General features: G+C 34.9%; 1 protein-coding gene across 1 annotated transcript in view; it reads left to right on the top strand.

The window, feature by feature from the left end:
* Positions 1-25279, top strand: part of LOC149801538 (C-myc promoter-binding protein-like) — a gene marked incomplete at its 3' end in the record, with an annotated part of 138981 nt that extends 113702 nt beyond the window's left edge. Inside the window, exons 24-27 of the mRNA XM_089956811.1 lie at positions 6497-6809; positions 8182-8385; positions 13329-13475; positions 24174-25279. Coding sequence (XP_089812937.1) covers positions 6497-6809; positions 8182-8385; positions 13329-13475; positions 24174-25279 — 1770 coding nt within the window. The remainder of the gene's footprint in view (positions 1-6496; positions 6810-8181; positions 8386-13328; positions 13476-24173) is intronic.
* Between the last annotated feature and the right edge of the window lie 5 nt (positions 25280-25284).

Genomic DNA, 25284 nt, shown 5'->3' with positions numbered 1-25284 from the left:
TACTTCAAGACCACCTTGACATCAGTGGCATCAAACTATCATGAATCATACCATACTTCAGGACCACCTCCACATCCATGGCATCAAACTTTCTCAATGACATTGTGCAAAAAGCATCACATGAGCAGTCTTTTGTAGATGTGAATGGTGAACCTTGCTTGACCTGAGTGCATATCATGCCAGTGTCTACTGACATTGGAATGCAGTCTTGTTGAGTGTGTTGACTTTCACCCAGTGTAATATAAATATTTTGATGTGCAGTAAATGAAGAAACTTTATGATGAACCACTAAAGAAAATCTTGGACTTTTTTAGAGGGCTTTATATTTTAAAAAATTTGATAAAATATATTTAAAGGATTTAAGGTTTAAGACTTTTGTCATTTTTATTATTCCTTTTATAAAATGTTAGTAGCTTTACCTTTCATATTTTATATAGCTATCCTACGTTTTCCTTTTTTTGGAAGGATGTATATTCATAACATATTTTTTGCAATTCTGCAGCTTTACATTTTTAAACTTTACCTTTAGTTTGTGCCATTAAGCCACTATGTGTCATAAACTGCTACACACACAAACACACAGTATTTTGTTCATCTTGCCATGGATACAGTAGATGCAACAATAGCTGATTGTCCCAAATAGTGTAGTGATACCTGAAAATCTTATAGGTAGTGTTTATACTTGAAGAGAAATGAATCTCAGCCCGGGAATTTCTTTGCCTCATGGGTCTTCTCGGTTTAGCTACAGGTCTCCTTGTCTTGGGTGACTTGCTCCTGAGACTCCAGTGGATGCTTTTTCCATCCCAGTGGTAGTTGAAACTTTTCCCATTTGACCAAACGATAAAAGTTTCAGACTACTTGAAATCTCATCTGACCAAATGGGAGGACCTTACTTCATTTATGGTAGGTTTTTCACTGCTGGATCAACCACCGGATAGATGTGACAGGCTGGTGTGTCCAGTTCCTGCCTTTCTTAAAGAAGTGAGATGACGTGATAAAGAGTGAATTTTGATTATGGCAGGAAATGTTTGAAAAGGGTTTTTCCAGACCTGCCTATCACTACAGTTTGTTGAGTGCAAAAATGGAAGTTTTCATGTGTTATTCAAGTCATTCAAGGCTCTTTGTATGTGTTTTACTGAATCATGAAGTTCATACTTCACTCATAATTCAGTGCTAAGTCATATTCCACTGCTATTTGATTCCTGTGCTTGCCACATAGGAATGATAGTGGATAGAGGGTGCTGAATTATTTGAGTGAAACACCTCAGCAGATTCTATACCTCCATGTATATCATTCTACTATTGTTTTCTCTATTCCTCCGGCCTCCCCACTTCATAGAAAGAATGTTTTTTTAAAAATAATTTGCATTATTTTGGCTTGGTATTCGTCAGTCAGGACGATTCTTATTTTGTAGGGGTGAAATGATACACTTGTGTGACATATCAGTATGGTTCACAATACACAGCCTATGATATGACACATTATTGATACACATATTAACTGGTTGTTTTTCCAGTATGCAGATTACAGACTGACATATACCATTCTCATCCATGACAAATAACAAAATTAGACAAGATAATAAAAATAGATAACAAAAATACTTTCAAACAGACTACATTTTAGTTGTCAGTGATTTGTATTCAACATTTTTGACCATTTAAGGCTGCTCCATTTGATCAGATACAGGACTCAATTTGACACCAGACAGGCCATTTTTTCATTTTATTTAGTTATGTTAATCCCAATAGGGAAATAAAGTTTTGTAGCACATAATCCCACAGGACTAAATTGTTTGAGAAAAGAAATGAAAATTACCATTTTACTTTTAAATTGTCTGTACTTTAATTTGGCTTGGTAGGGTGATTGACGGGCATGCCGTTTAGTTTTTTCCATCCAGCATGAACACCAGACTCATATTTAACACCATTGTCAGGCTCAAAATCACCCACTGTTATCTTCATTGACACTTTTCCCATCTCCAGTGGTCTGATATACTACATAACCTAAATAAAATTTTGTAATCATAACCATCATCAGCCAGTATTTGCCAAATGAAATCTTCATCCGAAGATGAACCACACGTTAGAAACAGCCATTTTAGGTTTCTAGGTAGGCCATATTGTAAACATGCAAAACTTCCTTGATGCAAGTTCAAATAATGATATAATGTGCCAATAAAATTTAGCTTAACAACCATTTGTGCCCTATGACTAGCAATGCAAATGACGAATTCTAGGTCAAATGCTGTAGTTTTGTCTCATCTGGTTGATTAATTTGTTCAAATGGTCACTTTATCTAGTCATTGAGAGGTTTATATACCCCTTTGCAGGCATCACTAGTGAAGCTGATATTAATATTTTTTGGCCATGTGACATTTGTATTGTTGTGACCTAGTGTTATAGCATCCGAGGTTTCAAATTAAACTATTGTAGTGGGGTTTTGGCTAGATGGCAGATAAAACAGTTATAGAGAAATAAAGTTATTAATGAAGGGTATAAACAAAGAAATGACTAGAATTTGTATATAAATTTTTAAAAAATAAAATACGGGCGCTTTCTTTTCTATATTATAGATCAACAAAATTAGTTGCCGTAACACTATGCATAACCTTGCCAGCTATTATACAGTCTATTGGTTGAAATAAAGTCTGCAGGTGTATCAAGCCAATTATAGCCAGTTTGGTTTACACAAAACACAATAATTAGCATTGTGAAATGATGACACAGTCTGAAAAAATCATACAACAACCATATGTCAACTCGATTGACAATCTTATAATTCCGCTGGGATTAAAAATCAATTATCCGTAGTTTAATTCAAAACCCAGATGCTACAACAATAGGTAATGACAATACAATTGTCACATGACCTAATCAGTATCCATACCAACAAAGGGGTATTTAAACCTCTCACCAGCAAGACAAAGTGATTAGTTGAACAATTGACTCAACCAGAACAGTTCCCTCTGAGGAGTTAAAATAGTAATGAAATGGTAGGGAATGCCTCCACATCCATTCAGCAGGGTTGCATCGAGTAAACAATCATACACATCCCCCCAAATATAATATTTCCTGCAAGATTTTTAATCCTATGCGGGCAAAATCATGCAAAAAATACGAATTGTGCATATTTTTTCATGCACAAGGTGTTATTTTATTATTTTTATGCTGTAAAATTCCCAGTTCTTACTCTCAGCAAATATGTTGTACTCGTATAGTTGTAAGTACTTCACATATTTCTGTGTGTCAGGTGCTCAATTCTGATAGGTTAATAAGAAAGGTCAGAAGAGTACGTTTGATACAGAGGCAGCTTGGCAGGACAACATGTTAAATGGCAAAATCAGTTAAAACTTGGACATGTTTTCATTATTTTAGCAGTAACGCTTCTAATAACAGTCAGGGTGCAGAAGTTTCTGTCAGTAGGAACAATGGCAGCAAACAAACACTTCTCTGGCTAATCCCGTATCGGACGATGCTAGTGATGATGTACTTAAAGATGGTGGCGATGAAAGTAAGGGTCCATCTAATGCCAAGAAAAAAAGTACTCTTTCAATTCAGACTGGAAACAAAATCGACCATGGCTGGAAATGAATGAAAAAATGAGATGCTTTGTAGATGGTGTGTAAAAACTGGCCCAGAAAATTCTTTCACACTTGGAAATGGTAATTTCAGGACATCAACCCTTGACAGACATGTTGAATTACCAGCTCACAAACAGGCGATTCACGATTTGAAACTAAGTGAATATCTTAAAACTACATGCATGGCAGCTATCAGCAAGAAATTTGAATCAATTATTCATTCTATGTCAGTTGCCTATTACTTGGCGAAGGAGAATATTGCTTCTCTAAAATATGGTTCACTGTTGGATTTTGTTGACTTTCTGGGTGTTGGTGTTGGCAACATGAGAGTAGGAGGAAATGCAACATATTCGTCAAGGGCTTCTGTAGAAGAATTTCAGATAAGTTCTTTTATCTTATTTATATTTTTTTAATTAAATTTAGATGGAAAAATGGTATATGCTAACAAGCAACCAAAACATGATCAGTTAGGTTTCAATCAGTGCATATCTTGAGGAATCCCTGTTACTAAAAATAACACCAAGCATTATGATCGGCCAATGAAATTGCATTTGGTAGCTTGTCGTCATAACGTCGTGTCAACGTTTAATGGTGGATAACGTTTTTCTTTTTTAATCAATCTGGATTATTGGTACCTGTTTCTTTTGTCATGAAATTCTTTCCAGTCTAGACAGGTAATATTTCAGTGACACTGAAACAGGTTTTTGTGTGTTCAGTTAGCATCAGTGGCCATGGTTATGCCATACCAAACTGCTGACTGAGAGTTAGAGGATTCAGCAATCAAAATTGAACCAAAACTGCAGGAAGAAGCTGTCTAGAAGAAAGGGTTCTCAACAGACTCATGATGATTTCAACTGAAGGACCTCCTGAGAGACTTCAACTTTAACAAGGCATTGGTAGAGTGGAGATGAGGAAGGACAGGAGGATATTTAGTAAATAGTGACCATAATGCAGTTAGAATTACAGTCAGTCTGGATGCAGTTGTATGTTTCAGTTAAGAGTTAACTGTTATAAAAACTGTATATATACTTTCCCTAATTCATTTTGAGCTTTGGACTTTTCCTCACAAATTATTTTTTCTCATCCTTGAAAGGAAAATATGTGCTTTTCTGATCTTTCTTAGTATGAATTTGTCACCAATCAGAATTGAGCATGTGACACGCAGGAAGTACATGACTGGTTTTTTAAGATTGGCCAGAGGATTGACACTATTTGCAGTCTCTGGTTTAATTCTTTAATGGTTAGTATGTAGATAGAATATTGTTATTAGAAAACATAAGACTTTGATTTCAGTTTTAAGTGTTATACTATAATATACAGAAGACATGATATGCATTTAATGCACTTATTATACTTGCTATTGCTCTTTTTGTAGACATTGAGATTATTTTACATCATACTGGAAGGCCCCCCTTAATGGCTATATTGCCCCCCTCCCCTTTTTCAGATTCAGTGGGGTCAAGTACCCACATTTATCAAATCCTAAATGCAACCCTGATTCAGTCATCTTCCCTTCTTGTGATATCTGGTTGTTCAAGAATGAAAAAATGGTGCCAGTCATACATCCATTATGACTGCAACAATGACGGTTGTAAAATTATGTGGTCACTACTCCCCATGAATGGATAATGACATGGGGTTTTCACCAAAAGGCTTTTAATGATGTCCATTTTGTCTTAAATAGATATTGAACTTAGCTGGCATGCAGTAAGTGTACCACAACAGCTGGTTTGAAAATCTTGTTATTCCTGATATTACAACTACATGGTCTTATGATAAGTAATAGAAAAGTGTGAAAACCAAAAGTTTTGTAAAATTCAACAAACAATTTATTTCCCAAGAAAATGAAGTGAAATATGTTAAAAGAACTTATGGTATTACAAAATAAATCCTAAATAATCCTAGAATTTCGAACACAAGTCCGAATGATTAAAGTTCAGAACAAACGTTAGTAGTACTCTAAAATAAATCACAATGCTGGAAGTGTTGATGTTCCTGTGGTGGTCTGTGTTGTAGTGATGTGCCAACAATCATTTGTTGAATCACAATAATACAAACCAAAAATATATCCTTATTTGAAATTTAACTCTAAATCCAATTTTTATTTCAAGAATATTAATTTTAAGCACTTTGTATTTCCAGGGAAAAATGACTTGAATTAAATAATTGGATAAATTCCAACCCAAATGAAATACTGGACACTGGAAGTGTTGATTCGCCTGTGGTGACCTGTGCTTTAGTGATGTGCCAACAGTCTTTTGTTGAATTACAATAATACAATCCAAAAATATATCATTATTTGAAATTTCACTATTATTTTTGAGCACTTTGTATTTCCAGAGAAGAATAATTTTTTTCTGGAGTTTTTCCAGGTTCTTCCTCCACTATTTATACTGGCGGCCATGTATAGCCTATTTTATGCTAAAAATGGTGTTAAACCCATCAACGACAAAAACCTCTGGTCACAATTAACATTTAAAAAAAAATATTACCTAATAGAAAATTTCATTCTGGAATGTTCCAAGTGTTTATAAGATAAAATTATATAAAGAACATGGTAAGCACGATGTCTTTGTCTCAGGCAAAGACAACAATCCTAATAATTAACCCATACTCATAGAGAAAAAATCAGCTTTGTATTAATTGTTTACAGAATTTAAAAAATGATTCTGGTCAGGTAGAGAATGAACTTGAGTTTGGACAAAGTCAAGTCCAAAATACATTTATCCATAGCATATATTTTAATTTAATTTAAAAAAACAAACTTACAAACAATGCAGATAAGTATTGTGTAATTAAAATTAGCTTTAACCCCTCCCAACTATATTTATCAGATGATGGAATTAGGAATTTAAGTGGTACTGGTATTTAAAAAAATTCCCCTGTAACAGCTCCTATTAAAATTTTACCAGGCTGTTCTTGAAGGAAGGTGGCCATCTACAGTCAGTAAAGGAGCTTTACTGTGGAGGAAAGTGAGAAATGTGATAATTGCTATTGCCAAGTTCCGTAGGACCATCCGAAGACGGAGTGTATCTTTGTATTCTAATTCTGGCAGTGAGTATGATCAGATCAGCCGCACAAGTGTTGATAGCTTCCTAGAAGACTCAACAGGAGAAAGTAAACATGAACCTATTGTGCAGAAACATGAGATAGTAATCCCAGTGATAAACCAAGACACAATTGTCAAAGATACCAACAAATCCAAAGATGACATGGCTAGTTCAGGTAAGACGTCTTCATTAAAATATAATTTCATCAACCTTATGAAATTACACAAATGTACAGTATATCAGTTGACCATGTAAGTACCATGTATTATTTTTTAAAGGCATTCTCTCTTGTGGGGAGACTTGACTATCACTTTTCTGCTGGCAGTGGCATTGGGAGATGGGTATCACTTTTACACTGATGGGGCTGGATGTCGGGGGCAGGGAGGGATAGAAATACATTGTTGAATGGGTAGCAGATCATGCAGTGTGTTGAACTTGGTCTTCTGTCATCAAGATGATTGGTTTACTTTTGTCTGTTTAATGCCATTTTTTTCAACACAAGCTTTCTCTCATAACTGTTTCATGAGCTGACAAGGCAAGAACCCAGACCACTCAGTCACCTGGCATCCTTCACCAACATGAATTTCGTGCTGTTACCCATATTTAAGATGAACTTGACATATTATGAGCTGTATTTAAAGTACATCAACCGAAATATGTTTGACACCATGTCCAGACTGTTCAGAATCTACTAATATGTGTACTGGACTTTGTACAAAAGATTCTAGCCTTATATATTCAGTTTTCTAGACTGAATAAGAATTTATGAAAAACATAAAAATCATTTATCTTCTTTTGCAGCTGAAAATATGTTAAAGAAAGTTTTAGTTATGACTGCTTTCCTGCTATGAAACATTGTTATGGATTTGGAAAGGTTATTCTCTGGTACATCTATGTTTTTAAGTGAATGAGTATTGAGTCTTTTTCTTGTAAGATTTTGGTTAATTCAGAGCAGCTTGGCTTTGCTTTTCTTCTTTCCTCTCCAATTCTGGGGGTCATCCAAACACCAACAGTTAAGGCCTGAGAGGGGGTGGGGTGGGCTATGAGAACTTCTTACAACACCGTGTGAGAGCAAAATCTTAAAGGAAATCTAAATTAGTGGATAGGTTTGGAGTCTAAGTGATCAAAATATGTACAGCCACTTATTAAGCAACTTGGCTGGTAAAAACTTGTTAGATCTGTTGTATGTGTGGTTAACTTTATTCAAGAGGCAATGGGTTGACTTCTTGGTACCAGCTGTAGTTATTACATATACAGTATTTGATTAGGGATTCAAGATTAGTCTTTGTTGTACATTGTGGTAAGTATCTCAAGAAAATTTCATTATGATTTGCAAAACCTTTAATGTGCCTAAATACAGTTTCGGTCGAACAGCTTGCCCCATTGTCATCTTGAGCACCTGCACAGAATAGTATATAGTGTAAAACCATTATAAGAGAATAGACATGATTTTTAGATTGTATTTAAACCTGTTCAGCCTATAGAACTTTCATGGATATAATCATGGAATGAAAATGAAAGACAATTTTTAACTTCTTATATTTTAGGTGGAACAGACAAAGGTTATTCTTCTCTGACATCAGAGGAAGCAAAAAACGTTTCAGCACTTTTGAATTCTGGTGAGACAAAGAATGAGGTACATCCAACAGAGAACAAACTAGTGCGAGACCTGAAAAACACACTGCGTTTCACATTCCCAAAGAAGAAAAGAAAGAAAGAGAAGTCTCTTACAGAAGAATCAGCCAATGGAGGTTGGATTTTATTGAAAGCATTGCTTGATTCATGTCTAAATTTGTACATCAGTTTTTATCACATCTGCCGTATCTCATAGCAAGGTACAGGAATTAGTAGTCTTCCTCATTATGACACTCTTCATCATAATGTGTTTCCACGTATAATGCAGTTCAATTTATTGTCAGGTCAGCTTCAGTTGGGATCAAGATTAGGACATGGTATCACTTTCTGGCAGTGACAGCAGTGTTATTGTCAACAGTGTTAGATTTTATGCTAAAGTTTGTTTTAATATGTCTTATGCCTTACAATATAGGGTGCATTCTATAGGTTAGACTGTTGTCCTCTGAACCCTGTATCAAGTACTCCAACTCGGTTAGGTGGAGGCGTGAGGCAATATTAGGATCAGGGCAACTGGAGAGCTTTGAGAACCACAAACTGTAGCTTATTTCAATTGTTGCTTTAGTTAAAATACATGTCAAACATTTTTTAATATTATCTTTAGCATTACACAACTTTGTATCAAAACATTCTTTTTTTTACCTCAGTATGAAATCTAAATAAATAATACAAGGGTTTTCACAGAATACTATATCTTACCTTATATGGCCTTAGACACCATTTTGTTGCTTTCTTTAAGTGAATTCTCCTTTTCATGCAAAGTTGTGGAGGGTGGTGGTGGTGATTAGGACAGACCCATGAACCTATGCTGACTGCATAAATTTCCCTTATAATGGCAAGCAAATGTGTTTATATTTATGTGTTTTGTGTCCAGACACACACACATGCACTGCTCCAGTGGCCTAGTGGAACATGCATAGAAAGTGAACATGTGGTTATAGGGTGTTTCCAAAGCTATGACTCAGAGTGGCTGGGCCCAAGCTGGTAAAAATAGTTTAAATTTTAGTTAACTATGAATCTGCATGAATATTGCATATTTCCAAAATTAATTCAGAAAACATTTACAACCACATATATGAGACAGAACCAGGATATCAAGCCAGTAGATTTACAAATTTTGATCACTAGATGGTTACTAAGTCAGCAGATTTTTCATTGGCATAAATTTTGTTTGTATTAAGGGGAATGGAAACAAAACATGCATTTTCCCCCATAATATTTATTCTTTTCATATAATGAATCCGCATATTTTTGGTTCAGATTCGAATGGAAATTGTTTCAGTAATCATTAATATAAGTTAGTATCCTGTCCATTAACTAATTTAGCCCCATAACTGTTGTCAGTATAACAGTTCTTATGCTTCAGAAGCACTAGACTGTGTCAAGCTGCTTGTGACCCAGAGAATTTTTATCTAAAAGGAAAATTTTATAAACACTATGCCTGCCCATGCTGACATTAATTTCTATGTTTATATACAATACAAATCTGTGAAATTTTCACCAGTTGTTTCAAATAAATTTACACATATATATATTTATTGTTTAATTTGTTCAGAAGTTTTTTTATGCACTGTTTACAAAATTATGTGCATCATTTTTATTATCATTATCTTCTTCTAGCGACCCAGTCTTGGATACTTCTGTGTCCCATTCTTAATCTCGTAAAATGTGCTGCTGCTGAACATGTCTTTCCTCTGTTTCCTTAATATTTTCAAGATCAAATCCAAGAAACTCAATGTTTTTGCTCTCATAATGATCAAATATCACTATGAAATCTGCCATTATGTACTTTTTTCATGAATGACACATATATAGTAAAACTGCCCAATTAATAACCTTAGCTGATGAATATTTAATATTTGAACAAACTTAAGTCATTTCTGATTGGTTCAGTATTGTCAGATTCTTAAAAAAGCCCATTTGTGACCAATTGGAGATGTTTTTACTACCGACCTGATGACCATGAGTATAGGTAGGATCGGCTAATGAAAGAATAAACAGACCACAAGTGTAGGCAGGATTGGCCATTAAATGAATAAAAACAGACCATGAATATATACAGGATCTGTCATTGAAAAAATAAACACAGACCACAAGTATTGACAGGATCTGTCATTGAATGAATAAAAACACCATACATATAGGCAGGATCGGCCATTGAAAGAAACAACACAGACCACTAGTATAGGCAGGATCTATCATTGAAATAATAAAAACAGACCACAAATATAGGCAGGATCTGGGATGAATGTGTTAAATGAAAAAGGAAGAGTTGTACATCTCATAGTTGATGGCAAAGATTTTTTAAAATAAAGTCGAACAAGCATATTTAGCTTTCTTCACAAGATCAGTGTCTGCTGACCACTGATGACATTCATTGTGATTATTAAGCTTCACACTTAACTGGCTGTCATTAGTTCTCTGGTCAGATTTCCCATTGAATCACTTTGTATTATGCAAAGAATGACGACTGTCCTCATTATAAGCATTAAAATGTGGTAATGACAACAAGCATGCTGAGGCTACATAAAAGTTCTGACTTCAGTTTTCCTGTTGCTGTGTTTCAAAGGTTGCTGATTGGTCTCCAGCATTCCTCCAAGCAGTTCACCCCAAGGAGGATGTTTCTGGATTAGGCTTAAGATAGCATCTTTCTTTTCATGACTCTGATCCAAACATCCGTTGGCAAGATTCACCACTGTAAATAATTTTTAAAAATAGATCAGTGAAAAAATACATGATATGAATAATTTATATCTGTTTTAAAATTTATTATCTTATAATATATTTTTAACTTGCTGATATATTTTATCTAGGACTTGAACTTAATTTATTTGCATTATCATTTCTCAATTATGCCTTGTGTTTGTGTGTTTGTGTTAATTACAGATGAATTATCACTCGTATGTGATGGTGTCTGCATATCACTCGTGATACAATTTGTTCCTCCATGTACCATCTTAAAATCCACTTGAAACAAACAATACAAACTTGGGACCTTTGCCACTCACTGGTACACCCTTAAACTTTTAATATTTCCTAGCAGTGGCTTCTTGGCATTGGGAGAAAACAAATGTTAAGCATTTTGACATGAATTGAACAAAAAACATAAGATCTGTCCTAAAATATTTTTTAAATTATTGTGAACAATACAGTGACAATAAAACAAAGACAGAAAATCTAACAAAAGTTTTTCAGCCAAAATCATGTTTGGGTCAGTCTTGATATTTTTTCTTGCATCTGTCAAAGTTGGCTGATTTTTTAATCTAAAGACATCAAAGCCATCATGAATTTCCTCTGATCATTTATTACTTACAACACCTCAACAAAACATCCCTTGTTTGGCCATAACCTCTCTAAATCAATATTTTAACAATAGGGTAACTAATATATAACCATGCATGCTGCTTTTTAACAAATAATTTGATTACTTTTTTAATTTCCAAAAGTGGTAGATTTCAACTATGAAACTGTGGTATACAGCCTTTAAAACAGTATTTTGGTTCTCCAGTCGGAGGAATAACATTTTTCAACCAGAACCTCTTGTTGCATTTTTCATTTTACTAGATTTTATATGGAAAGAGATTGAGTCGGTAACTACAACAGCAACAATGTCGACTGTCTTTTTGATTGTCAGCTGGCAAAACCTGGACATGAATAATGAAGATTTAGGGTGAATTATTCCCACACTGTTGTCATTTGTAACCATTCACAGTTGAAACCATTGTTGTTTGCTTCCATAGACGACTGTTATTGCTAATAAGTTTTAATGTTTTCTTTGCAAATAATCAAATGTTAGTGCAGCCAAGATTTGCTTATAAATGGCATCAGTAACCAGTTTGGCAGTCCTTTACCATGAGCAGACATGATTTTTCTCCATTTTAAAGTGGAATTCCGCTTTTGTCCTGACTTGTAAAATAATTGTTCCACATATTAGTTGGCACACAACTCTCGTAAAGAGTATTCTGATTGGTCAAAGGTTTAAATTCATCCAATGAATCTTTGTGTAATGAAAACTGATGGCAATGGAAGGAAGAATCGTGCTTGCAAAACATGGTGTCCCGAGTTGTTGAGAGAGAGCATGACATGAAAAGTTTAGATAAAGGTTTAAAAAGCATATGGAAATGGGAATGGCTGGAGCAGAAATTTGTTTTTAAGTTTAGTTGGTCAGTTTATAAGAAAAGTGAATGCTAGGGGACTGGCATTTTGTGAACTCTGCAAGAAAGATCTGAATTATGGTAATTTGGAACAGTGCCTACAAAAGAAGCTGCTTACAGAAAAATTGAAGCTCAGAAGGCATCTGGAAAAAGTGCAGTTAATTACTATAAGATGAAAGATTTCTTGCACGAGAGAACAGATGTAGCCCTCTGTCAGAATATGCACACTGCATGTTGCCAATATAAGCACCATGTTGAAAGGAATAAGGCTTTCATTGAGAAGGAAAAGAAATGATTGCACATTGAGCCAAAAAAGTCAGTTGTGACATAAAGGAAGGCTAAAGAAATCTTTGCCAAAGCCGCAAAAAGAGCTCAACTGGCATATCAACAGGTTGTGTCCATTGGAAGAAAGAACAAGTGAATGTATGGGATTATATGTATATAGTTGATGTACTTGGGTGTTTATTTTACAGATTTGTAATGAAAAGAGAAAAGTGTAATATATTTGCTGCAAAAATTGACAAATTATTATGACTTAATTACAATGTGAACACTGACTTGCACATGAAATAACTTCAGTATCAATAGCGTTGGAGAACAAATTCGTGTTACTATAAATATTGTGAAATTATTGAAGTAAAGTTAAATATTTTTGGTAAGTTTATTTTTTTTTCAAATGATTATTTTAGTTTATTTTATGATCATAAGTTGCACCAGGAGTGGTTTTTTCTGAGTGTAAAATGCATTGTTGGACCCCCCCCCCAATCAGGGCCACTGCCCCTCGAGACCCTGTTAGAGGAGGACCCTAAACGCCCCTTAAAATATTTTCAGCTTTTTTTGTGGAAGACTAAAATCATATCAGCATCAGTGGATATGCTTAAATTATCAGACATTTATTTCATTTTCAGAGAATGAAGAAAATGCATTTGTAGATAGTGCAGTGATTCCAGAGCATGAGCCTCAAATGCGAAAGAGACTGGGCAGTATTGTTAGGAGGTCCTGCAATAGTGTATCCAGTATTGGCAGTTTGGAGACTATAAAGGGCAACGTTATCAGTAAGCACACTTAATTAAAGTAAGGAAAAATAAATGCAGAAATATCATTTTTGTTCTCCATCATATACATTTGTCAATCACATTAACATGTGGAAAAAACTCAGCTACCTTTTGAAACCAGCTCATTGAAAGTCAGAAATGAAGTCTTTCTTGACTTTATAACATATAGACAAAAGAAATAAACTCTTATGCATTATCTCCCCTTACCATCACTAGTTGGCTACACATCAACCAGTCATTTACCAGTTTTGGCTTTCACTGTGGTATGAGTAAAACATCATCCCACATTGTCTCTTAGAATTGTGCAAGATTATCTTTACATTGAACCATGCATAAAAGTGTGTGGTAAAATTGTCTGAATTTAGGTTTCCGCAAAAGGTCTGGTAACCATTTTTTTGTGATTTTCCATAGATAGATTTACATGTTTTTCAAAGTTCATGGTCTTTGCTTTTTCTGACCTGGTAAGTCACATGTGGTATCATACATGCTGGTTGTATTTTTATACTGCAAACACTGGAAATTCTTTTCTCTGAAAGCCTAATACTATTATCTTACTCAACAATGCTGGCACCACACACACTGAGACATGTACAGCGTCAGTGCTCCAAGTCAAAAAGAACATTGTGGTAGTTCACATATACTCCACTGTTCTACAGGGTCGATCACCATGTGTTCATTGTGACTCGGAGCTTGTATGGAATAAGGTTGCAACATTATCATTGCTGGACTTGTCATCATTGGCATTTAATAGCTTGGCCAAAGTACAGGAAATGAGCTTGTTTGTGAATCATTAGCCAGCATGGCCTAATTGATTAAAAACAGGCATTGCATTATTCTGTGGCAAATGCCCTTATGGCTTCTTCTAATCTTGATTTAATAATCATCAAGACACATTTCTCCATTCTTAGTCTTGAAAACCACATCACACAGATACAAAGCAGAACCATTGTCAAGATGGAAATATCAAGAGGGGCAAGTGCTTGGGCAGTCTTGATGACCAATGCATACTTTCTTGTCCCTATTCACCCAGCTTTATGCATGTTCCATCAGTTAGCCTTCCAAGAACAGTTTACCAGTTTCATTCTCTTTCTTTTAGCCTCAGTAACAGTCCATGGGCATTTACAAGACAAACAACTAGTTTGTTTTTCTGTTCAGAACCTTGTTAACAGCAGCTTGGGCAAATCAGGATTATATGCTTCATAAATATATGGTAAATTCTGTTTGCTGCCAGAAAGGAACAACCTTCTCTTACTTTTTCATGCACCTGGGCATTGTAGTGAATTGGGAGAAGACCTATTTTATCACCTTCCAACACTTCATCCATCTCTGTATGAATTTTTTTTACCCATTGTGGTATGGATTTTCTGACCATCTTCTTCAAATGTAGATTGCATGGATTATTGAGCTCTAACTTGAAATTCATTCCTGTGTCAGTATTAGGAGAATCAGTAGCATATGGCAGGAATTCCTCTGGAAAAGCCTGAACCAGACATTATTGCCCCACTTCACCAAAGTAAGCAGCAGCTGGAGAATACACCTAATTTATAAAAACCTTTTGTTCAAAGACTGCAATAAATGCCTTTTGTTTTTACAAGAATCAGGTTTGTGTGAAAATAATTCTGGTGGACTTGGACAATTTTGTGCTGGTCACTTACCTGCTCATACAAGGGAGTAACAAATCATTTGACTTTGATCTGAATATTGGCCAGCCACAGCAATAACCTATCAGACTGAGTGAACTCCATCCACTTTCAATGGCACTGAATTATCACCAGTCAGGTTCAGATTGTTGCATGGTCCTAATTATGTAACCAGGTCTTATATCTAAAAACCAGATGCTATCTGCGGGCAACCAGAAAAGTAGTCATCCACTCTGACTTTTCCATCAGCAGACAGAGAGAGGCAGTGGTGCTACACATGGTTCATGCTCTCAAGTATTATTTAAAATGCACAGAGAAAAGTAATAGGGATCAATGTTTTTTTTTTATCTGATGAAAGCTGGAAAGATTGGTATAACCCCTCAAGCTCTTGTAATAGGATGAAGCTGGGTTGGGATTTGATTTAGTGAAGACACTAAAAGAGATGTTTATTTATAATGTAATTGAACAATAAATGAATCTGACACTGTACTCATGTCCAACAATGGATTTAACAGAATGATGTGCACCAAGTTCAACAACTGATATAAAGAAATGAGAGTGTTCCTAAATAGAACTAATCAGAAGATGTAACTTAAGCAAGTAATCAAACAAAAATCAGTGTATGGAACTTGTAAACAAATATGATTGATACATGAATCTGTTCCTATGAATGATTTATAACACAACTATGAACAATGTATGATTCTGTTACCAAGGGTCATCAATGTATAAAATTTGCACAAAAATAAGTTTGATGTATATTTCACCCACAAGAAGGATGTATATATTATTGATTTTCACTCATAGTAATAATGAATTATTGACTTCACTCGTATAGCAGTATTAAATAGTAATGATTCAGAAATGGAACATGTATCTTGTGGCATTCAGTTGATGATCACAGTGTATTTCCAGTTCCACAGCTCGTGTCAAATGGTTAGGGAGCCACCACACTTGGCCTGCTCCATTCAGTCTGCTGAAAGATCCCTAAGTAGGTTCCTTATTCCCAACAGACCTATTGGTCACAGAGTTTTAGCCCCTCAGTATGAGTAAACCAATAGCGTTCTCTGATCCAATGTCAACATCAACAGCAGCATACAGGTTGTACAGCCATCACCTAAAACAGCTTTAGACAGGGTTCCCACGCTATTGGGAAAAAGTAGGAAGAAATGATAATTTTTTCCTGATCATGGAAAGTCCTTGAATTTTGCAAATATTGATAAAAGTTGGGAAAAACTCAGGAATTTTCTGCCATCACTTGATGCCCAAAACAATCACGTAATTGAGTCGTAATTAAACTGATCATGAGTTAAATTTATCAAGTTCTAACCAGAATATTCAAAGGGTGCAGCATGGATCATTTAGTTACTTGCAATAAACATATATGCTGAGTCAATCCAAACACCCAGTGGATTAGAATCATCTACTAGACTTTTATTTTCAAAGTCAGCTCAATATCTGTATCTTTCCTTACATGGGAGGTATGAAAACCAGTCTAGCATCACAAGAGGCAAAGCATAGCCACTTACCAGATCGCCTAGCAAACTTCAAACGTTAGATCGAGTGATGCATGCATGAAATCGATATGAAAATTACTTATTTTCTCAAATTGTGAGTATTAAAATAGTTACGTCTTTAATATGCTGAAAGACAAGATAAAACTACGTTGTTGATCAAATGTGATCTGGTACTCACGATTTGCATTGCTAGTTTCTTGAGTACACAAATCTAACAACCCACATTTTCAAATGTTGTGGAGAAAGAAAAAAAAATTAAATGAAAGTCGTATACTGGTTGTAATAAAAATACAAAAATGAAAGAACACAAAATTCTCCATATGTATATATTCTGAGAACAACTTTGTTGTATCACGTGACTATCACATTGACTTGTGCTCTCTGCTTGATAAATCAGACTGGCCAGATTGCTGGTTTTTACAAAAAGTATCTGACTTTTCATTTAATATAATTGATCTGACTTTTCATTTAATATAATTGAATTCCTGTACAACAACATTATAAAGGAGTTTGTTATTGATATCATGTGACTGTTGGACTTACGATGTTGTCATTTGAGATTTGTGAAGTCTTGTGACAAGTAATGCAAATGGTGAGTACTGGGTCAGGTTTCATCTGTGCCATAGTTTCGTCTTGTCTGTCAGCGGATTAACGACATAACAATTATAATACTTGCTATTTCTGACAAAATAAATCATTTTCCTATCGATTTCACGCAGGTATGAGTCAATATAACATAAGTTTAAAGTTTCTAAGCGACAAACATATGTTGCTACTACATGGTGGCGGAAAATTCCAAATTTTCAATATGCAGTTGCAGTGACCCCACACCCCAACCTTGCCAGTAGCTTCTTGTGGGTTGGTGGTTCTTCCCTGGGTTTTCCAGGGTTCTTCCTCCACCAGTTATACTGGCCGCCATGTATAGCCTATCTTGTGCTGAAAAATAGCGTTAAACCCTAGAACAACAACAACAACAACAACACCCTGTCATAAATGTCCAAATATGAAAAATGGGGTGAGAATATTCGGAGGAAACTTGGATTAGAAAATGGACTGCTATTCGTTTTAAGCCAAATGTGTAGTCCAAATTGTTGAACCTCAGAGATGAAATGAGAAATTGTCGTTCCTTGTATTATGTATTAAAAAACGATATGAGCCCCTGTATCAGTACAGGTTTGGGGACTGGTTTAACAAATTGCAAGAAGATCAGTTGATTTTACAGAAAATTCAGTCCTTGTTTATACAACAGTATATAATTTTGAAGGTCTTTTGTCAAAATTTAAATAAACCCTTTTGAAAATGTTTTTAAATGATGGATTTTAAACCATATCGTCTTAAGGAGATTAGGTTGTTTGAAAAATCTTGTTTGAGATTTTATTGGCACAGATAAATTCAGGGTTAAACTCTTTTCATTACAAGACAAGATCTAATTACTTGCTTTTATTGTTTTTTTATACTGTAATAGGAAATATTACTTTCTATGAGATGCATATATATATTGCTATAAAATTGTTTAGAATAAAGATTTGAAAGGAAACAAAACATAATTTATGTTCATTATGTTGTTCCCACTTAAACATAATGCAGCAAAATAAAGTTAGAATTTTTATTCTGTACATTGAACTGACTTTGCATGCCAATTTATAGGAATATAATCAAACTTGTTTCATGTGGTACATTTTGTAGTTTTGTAAATTATCATCTTTTCTGACTTCAGTGTTTTTGGAGAGCCTTGAAAGAGAAACATGTTTAGATTTAGAAAATGCATGTTTTATAATCTAAAATGTTCATTAATTCCATTCAGTAATGGTCATATGTGATCCTTGAAAAAAGTAATTTCATCTTGAAAAAACCCTGGAAATGACCTGGAAATTTATCTTTAGAAAAGTCTATAAGTACCCTGTTACTTGTGAAAGTCAACAGCCAGATAACTCAAGGTAATTGTGTTCCTTTTCACAGGCACTTTACATATGCTGCAATTTGTAAACCATACATTGACATGTACACCCACTTATATGACAGCTCTGACATTGTGACTAAAATGAGTAATATGCTCAGTGTATTTTGATATATCAAAAGATCAGATTAGTTTCATGAAGATTTCAGCTTATGTGATTAGAGCCATCTCAGCAAGTCTTGCGTTCAAGCACAGTGCTTCCATCAAAGGCATAATAGAAACCATTTGTTGTCATGGTCTAGTCATCATAAATATCCTTTGATTCTTTTTTTTTCTTCTTGGCTTCACTGAAGGTGCTTATGCATAGACTGAGTTTGGTCCCTATAATGCTTTGATCCTAACAATCTGTGAAATCTATTAAAGATTACAACTGAACATGTGTCAGTTGCACAGCAAGATCATAGGGAGTTCAAGTAACCACCCTCTTTTACTTGGCAAACTCGTGACTTGAAGGGACTGATACTCAACTGTCTGAAAAGTATTTTCAGGCATTGAAGACAAGACATTTCTTCTTTTTAATTGCTGAGTATTGAAACCGTCTATATATTCTTGAGTGAAAAGATTTTCAAATTAGCCATTGTGGCAGTCACATTGAATGTACAGGCATCACCATTTTCATTTAGGACATACTAGACAGCACTACAAGAATTTCTAATTAGAAAACCTGCCTTATATTTAAATGATAAAAGCTGATGTGATGTAACTTTTTATCTTTGTCCTATTCAGAATGACAATGTTAACATCACAAACAAGCTGCCATATGGAATTATCAAGTAACCTATGCTGTACAGAAATTTTCTGCACAGGGAATAGCACTGCTATGATTATCAAAACCTCCGAAACAATGCACATTCCTCCCATGGTCTGGTTGCTGTTATATGAATGGCCACATTGACACAAGGTTTTCACTGAAAAACTTCTTAGGATGTCTAGTTCGTCCAGAATAAAAAGGTGCCAATCCAAAATCCAATGTCTGCCAGGATTGCCAGCTTTAAAATCTTGTTATGGTGACTTCTCCAGAATTGATATGTATATTGACATGAATGTTTTTGCTAAAAGACAAAAAATGATTTCTGGTTGATCCTAAATGAAAATGGTATCAGTCGGACGTAAAATGTTGCTGCTATGATGGCCATGATGAAATCTTACTGCTACTTGTCCTGAATGGAAGGTCATATCATCTTGGGTTTTCACTATTTGGTCTTGAATGACAGCCACATTGGATTGTTAGAATATCTTGTCACTAATCTATCTGAATGCATAGTTGTATCTCAGTGGGGTTTTCACATAAAGACTTCATATGATGTCTACTCGGTGCTAAATAAAAAGTGCCAATCAGACCCACAACAAGGCTGCACAATCTTGTTATCACTACCCCTCCTTAATGGATGGTTATTGCTAAATGGGACTTCTTATGTCAGATTGGTACTAAACCAGAATTATAGCCAGTCTGACATACAATATAGTTGGGACTAAACCAAAATGATAGCCAGTCTGACATACAATATAGTTGGTACTAAACCAGAATGATAGCCAGTCTGACATACAATATAGTTGGTACTAAACCAAAATTATAGCCAGTCTGACGTATAGTTGGTACTAAACCAAAATGATAGCCAGTCTGACAAACATTATAGTTGGTACTAAACCAAAATGATAGCCAGTCTGACATACAATATAGTTGGTACTAAACCAAAATGATAGCCAGTCTGACATACAATATAGTTGATACTAAACCAAAATGATAGCCAGTCTGACATACAATATAGTTGGCATGGTAGCCATCTTGAGAATCTTGTTATGTCTACTTCTAAACGGATGGCTGTATGCACATGGGCTTTCATTAAAAGACTAATAATGGTGTCTTGTTTGCTCAGAATTTTAAAAAAGTGCTAATCCGACATTCATTGTGGTTGCTGTGGTCAACATCTTGAAAACTACTTTGCCTGTAAGAATACTCATAGTGAATTTGGTTGTTTAATCGAAGCAATCATTGCCTGTTGTCTAATTGTTCCAAACTGAAAAAAATTGGTTGCTTATGAGAACTCGAAATGATGGCTGTGGTGGCCATTATTTAAAATTGTACCATACATTATCAAAAAGAAGGATGGTCATATTAACAAGAAAAAAAGTCCAATATGACATCCCAAAATTTGCAACAGTTTGTAGACTTGTAAAAGCTATTTCATCGGAATGGATAGCCATATTTACATTTTTTTAAAATTTATTTTAAAATTATTTCTTTCTTGCAGTATATAGTTGTTTCCATATTCAAATTGCACTTGTACAGCCTCCAAAATGGCTGCTTTGATGGCCATCCTGAAAATCTTTGATGGCTATATCTCCTGAGTGTGTAAGTGTGTGAGTGTGATTTGGATTTTTAATGTAGCTTTAATAATTTTCCAGTCATATTGCTATGATGTCTGCAGTGTGGCAGTTTATGGTGATGTCTAGCACCGGGGTATCATGCCGCAGACATGTAGCATGATGTCCCACCCAGTCACATTATCCTGACACCAGGCCGACCAGTCCTAACACTAACTTCTTAATGCTGAGTGCCAAGCGAGCTACTAATACCATTTTTATAAGTGTTTGGTTTGACTCGGCCAGAGAGTGAATCAGCAACCTCCCACATCCGAGGTAGGCGCTCTAACTGCCTAAGCCACTGGAGCAGTGCTACATCTTCTAAATGGATGGTCTTATTGATGTGGGGTTTTAACTTAAACACTGTCACAACATGTAGGTCATTCTAATGAAAATCGTGTTCATTTGACTGCCAACCTGGCACCATAGCCACCTCAAAGATCTTGTTATCACTACACATTGTGCATAATTGGTAGCAGAGACACAGAGTTTTCACTGAAACATTTCTGGCAATATTTAAGTTGTGCCAATGAGAATGTTGCATATTTGACAATCAGTATATATGCACTTTTGTGAAAGACTTTTGAAAACCAGACTTTCTTGTAAGCGTGAGAACACAAAGAAGTATTAAAACATTACATCAAATTTGTGGATGTATGTGAAGAATACATTGAATGGCACCAGTGACTTAAGAAATATTACTTTCAGATTTAATCTATTTATAGTGCCATTTTTAAGGTCAAAGGCCATGACAGAGAAATTTGTATTGCACTCAAGGATTCTGTGAACATGTCAATTCGAACACAACAAATATTTTTATTCCCAAAGTTGGTATGTTGAGTTTTAAAAAAAATATCAGTTCCATACTCTGCAGTTAAAAACAAAAATGGTCTTATCTTGGATTCCTTGAAATTATCTATATACATTAGTTTCAGGCCTTTTAGAGGGATTATAGTTTCATTATTACATAAAGATCTTTGGCATAGTGAGGTAAGATTGTAATTTCCCTCAATTTTCATTATTACATAAAGATCTTTGGCATAGTGAGGTAAGATTGTAATTTCCCTCAATTTTCATTTGAAATCTTTTGATGTGAACTTAGTTTATATATAAAATTAACATTGCTTTTGTACAAAAATTTTCAATTTTACCATTACCTTTTATTTTCTTTACCAATTATGGAATTTTTACATCTTTATCTTTTATTCTTATCTTATAGTACTTCATATTTTCCTACTAAAGCTTTTTGTTTAATTCTTTATATGTACTTTTGCAACTTTGCCTTTAACCTGTACCATGTATTGTGCAGACATGCCATTAAACCTGCCTACCTACCCCCTACCCCCCACCCCCCCCCCACACCCTGATTATCATTTGCAGACACACAATTTATTGTTTACCTATTTAATTTTATTTGGTTGATCGGCATTTGATACTGATTTTGTATGTGTTTCCATATAGCAAAGCTGTTTGAAATGTATAAAAGAAGAATACATAATATGATGTGACCCTGCTGTAACAGGACGGGTGGGGTCTATAGAACCTGACTGTATTATAGACCAAACCTTGTTATAGCCAACCAAGTCAGTTAACTGAAGAAAATGATGCATGTACCAAAGTATATTTGGGGTGGTAATATAAGCAGGTGCAAAAATACGTGCTTTTGATTAAATGAAGACAAACTAGTCTGAAGTACACTTGTATATTGACAACTTACATTTGTGTAGTACAATCCATAATCCCTTACAAACATGTATATAAAAAAAATACATTAGTTTAAGTATAGATCAGATGTTATAAAATTCATGTATCAGTCACATCCTGACTGTCACTAAACAATTCACTATGATATTGTCACCAGTAGCGCAAGGTTATAGATGTTTACATGCTAATGTACTTAAATTGACAAAGATTTTGGTAAGCTGGAGACAGCTATCATCTTGCCGAGGCAACATGGGATGAGACTAATTACAGGAAAATGAAAACATGGGAACAAATTAAGAAGTTTAGCAAACATTTTTGTGAGATGCCCCTCAATGAAATTAAGGGCCAGATATCTATGGTTTCAAAAGGTATGGAAATTTAATTTGTGTTTTATACCACTGTTGGTAGTGATCATAAGCATAAATTTTTTTCTGCAGAAAGGAAACTTTCACGGCACAATAAACGTGTTCCAGTCATTTTGGAATATGCAACAACCTAAGAGATTCCATTGCTTTTATATAAGTTTGGTGCTAATGTCCTTGATGAAATGTTCTTTGTTTTTATTGAAGATTGCGGTCAACTTTCTATGATGAAGGGTAGATGTGTTATTGATGTCATTGCTAAAGAACAGCTTTAGAGGTCCAAACAAAGGCTGTTCCTTATTGCAGTTGCAACATCAAATAATTGTAGAACATCGATTGAGACAGATTTGTTTCATTTGTTTAGTATTTATACAGAACTATCGATGCTTCAGTTTTTTTTGATGATTAAACAACAAATAAAATTCTGGGTACATTTAGAAAAAAAAGGAATTAGCCATCATTTGGTAGACTGTAACAGTTACTATTCCTGCCTTCAATGTTTGGTTGATTGTGGCTAGTCCTGGTAGCATGACTGTTGGATAGACAAAGAAATAAATTTTTACTTTAAAAAAAAAATTGTTGACATTTTTGTTAGTGGAGTGATGATGCCTTCCATGCTTGCATAAGAAATTTAGAAAATATCAACATACGATGGATATGCATGTGTTCTGTTCTTACAGGGATTGCTACAGAAAATTTTAATGTTCTGAAGGATTTAATTGTTTGAGTGAAAAAAAATGGGATTTTATTTATATTGTATATTTTTCCACAAGTCAAAACTCATTTGATATGGTATACAATATCTTTTCGTGATGGCCAAATCACCACAATTTTTTTCAAAACTTGTTCTTTCTGTTAACTTCGAACAAAGCATATATAATTTTATTTATTTATCACCTAATGTTCACATTTCACAGTATCATACTATTTGTAAAAATTTTAGCCTCTGATTTAACTGTTTGCAGTGTCAGTTTAAGTAAATACTGGATAGTTGACAAGTCGTATGTTTATGTGACTTGAAATGTATGAAATTGTTGAATAAAACACTATGCCATTCACTGAATACACCTTGTGGCATATAATGTTTTTTAACTTGTTTAATAAATCTCATATCTGATGAACATTCATTTAGGATTGTTCATTTATTATTGCAGTTTGGAATTCAGCAGCTGGTCTGCTCACCATCAGCAGTGCCATGCTTGGAGAATCCTTTGATAAAGGGGTTTATCTGACAGGAGTGGATTTGAGCAATAGCTTAAGCTCAGAGATCATCACACGGAAACGACATAAAAGTGCAGGAGACCATTACCTGCTCAAGAAACGTTCAAGTAGCCTGTTTGAAAACTGGAGAATGCGCCATACTAGTGGTGAGGACAAGTTAATAAAATTGTCAGAGTTGAAGTTGAAGGAAAAGGATGAAAATGATGTTCTCAAAGAAACAAAGGGTATTCAACATGAGTTGACACAAGTGTCAGAAATTCAGAATATTGCAGAAGAAATCAAGGATAGTGGTGTGGCTTTAGATGAAAACAGCCATGTTACTGAACGAGTTCTTGGTTCTCTTTTAGAGGAAGTGAACAAACCTTTGCCAGTTTCATGGACTTCAGAAGCAGACTCTGTGAAACAAAATGATTCTATTGACAGACAGAAAAAAGCAGTAGAAAGTTACGAGGATAGACCAAGAACCAATAGTGTTGGATCTTGTCATTATGATGGTGCAAGAGGGAGAACAGAAAGTGTAAAATCAGATTCTTCTAGTCCACAACATTCCCTTGCAACTCCTGTCACGGAGAATGATCCTTTAGGTTTATTCATGGGGGACAAAAAAACTTCCCTTTCAAAGTCAGCATCAGAAAATATGCTTGGAGTGTCCTCTCCAAAACATTCCCCAAGTAAAAGAACTGATAGGTCCAAATACATTCCACCAACTCCATTTGCTAAGGATTCCAACGTGACACCTGAAATTAATCTTCATGAATGTAATAACAAAAAAGATTCATCTGCAATCTTGGGTAATGTTCATGAGTCAAGCACATCATTGCAACCATTATTACCTGTGGAAAAAGAGCAAAGTAAATTACAGATAGAAAGGACAAACAGTTTTCCAGACTCATTAGGAAATGTGGAAAAATCCAGGCTTAGTTTCTGGCCCCTGCGTTCTCAGTCAGATGCTTCAAGAACCCTTCCTCAGCAACAGTCCACTGCTTCTTTAAATGACTCTGTCAAGGGCGATACTATGCCCAAAAATGAAAATTCTGAATTCAA

This window comes from Sinohyriopsis cumingii, chromosome 4 (assembly GCF_028554795.1).
Source record: "Sinohyriopsis cumingii isolate HCF-2022 chromosome 4, ASM2855479v2, whole genome shotgun sequence".
NCBI classification, from domain to species: domain Eukaryota; kingdom Metazoa; phylum Mollusca; class Bivalvia; order Unionida; family Unionidae; genus Sinohyriopsis; species Sinohyriopsis cumingii.
The sequence above is the reverse complement of the archived record's forward strand: the minus strand, read 5'-3'. Positions and strand labels throughout refer to the sequence as shown.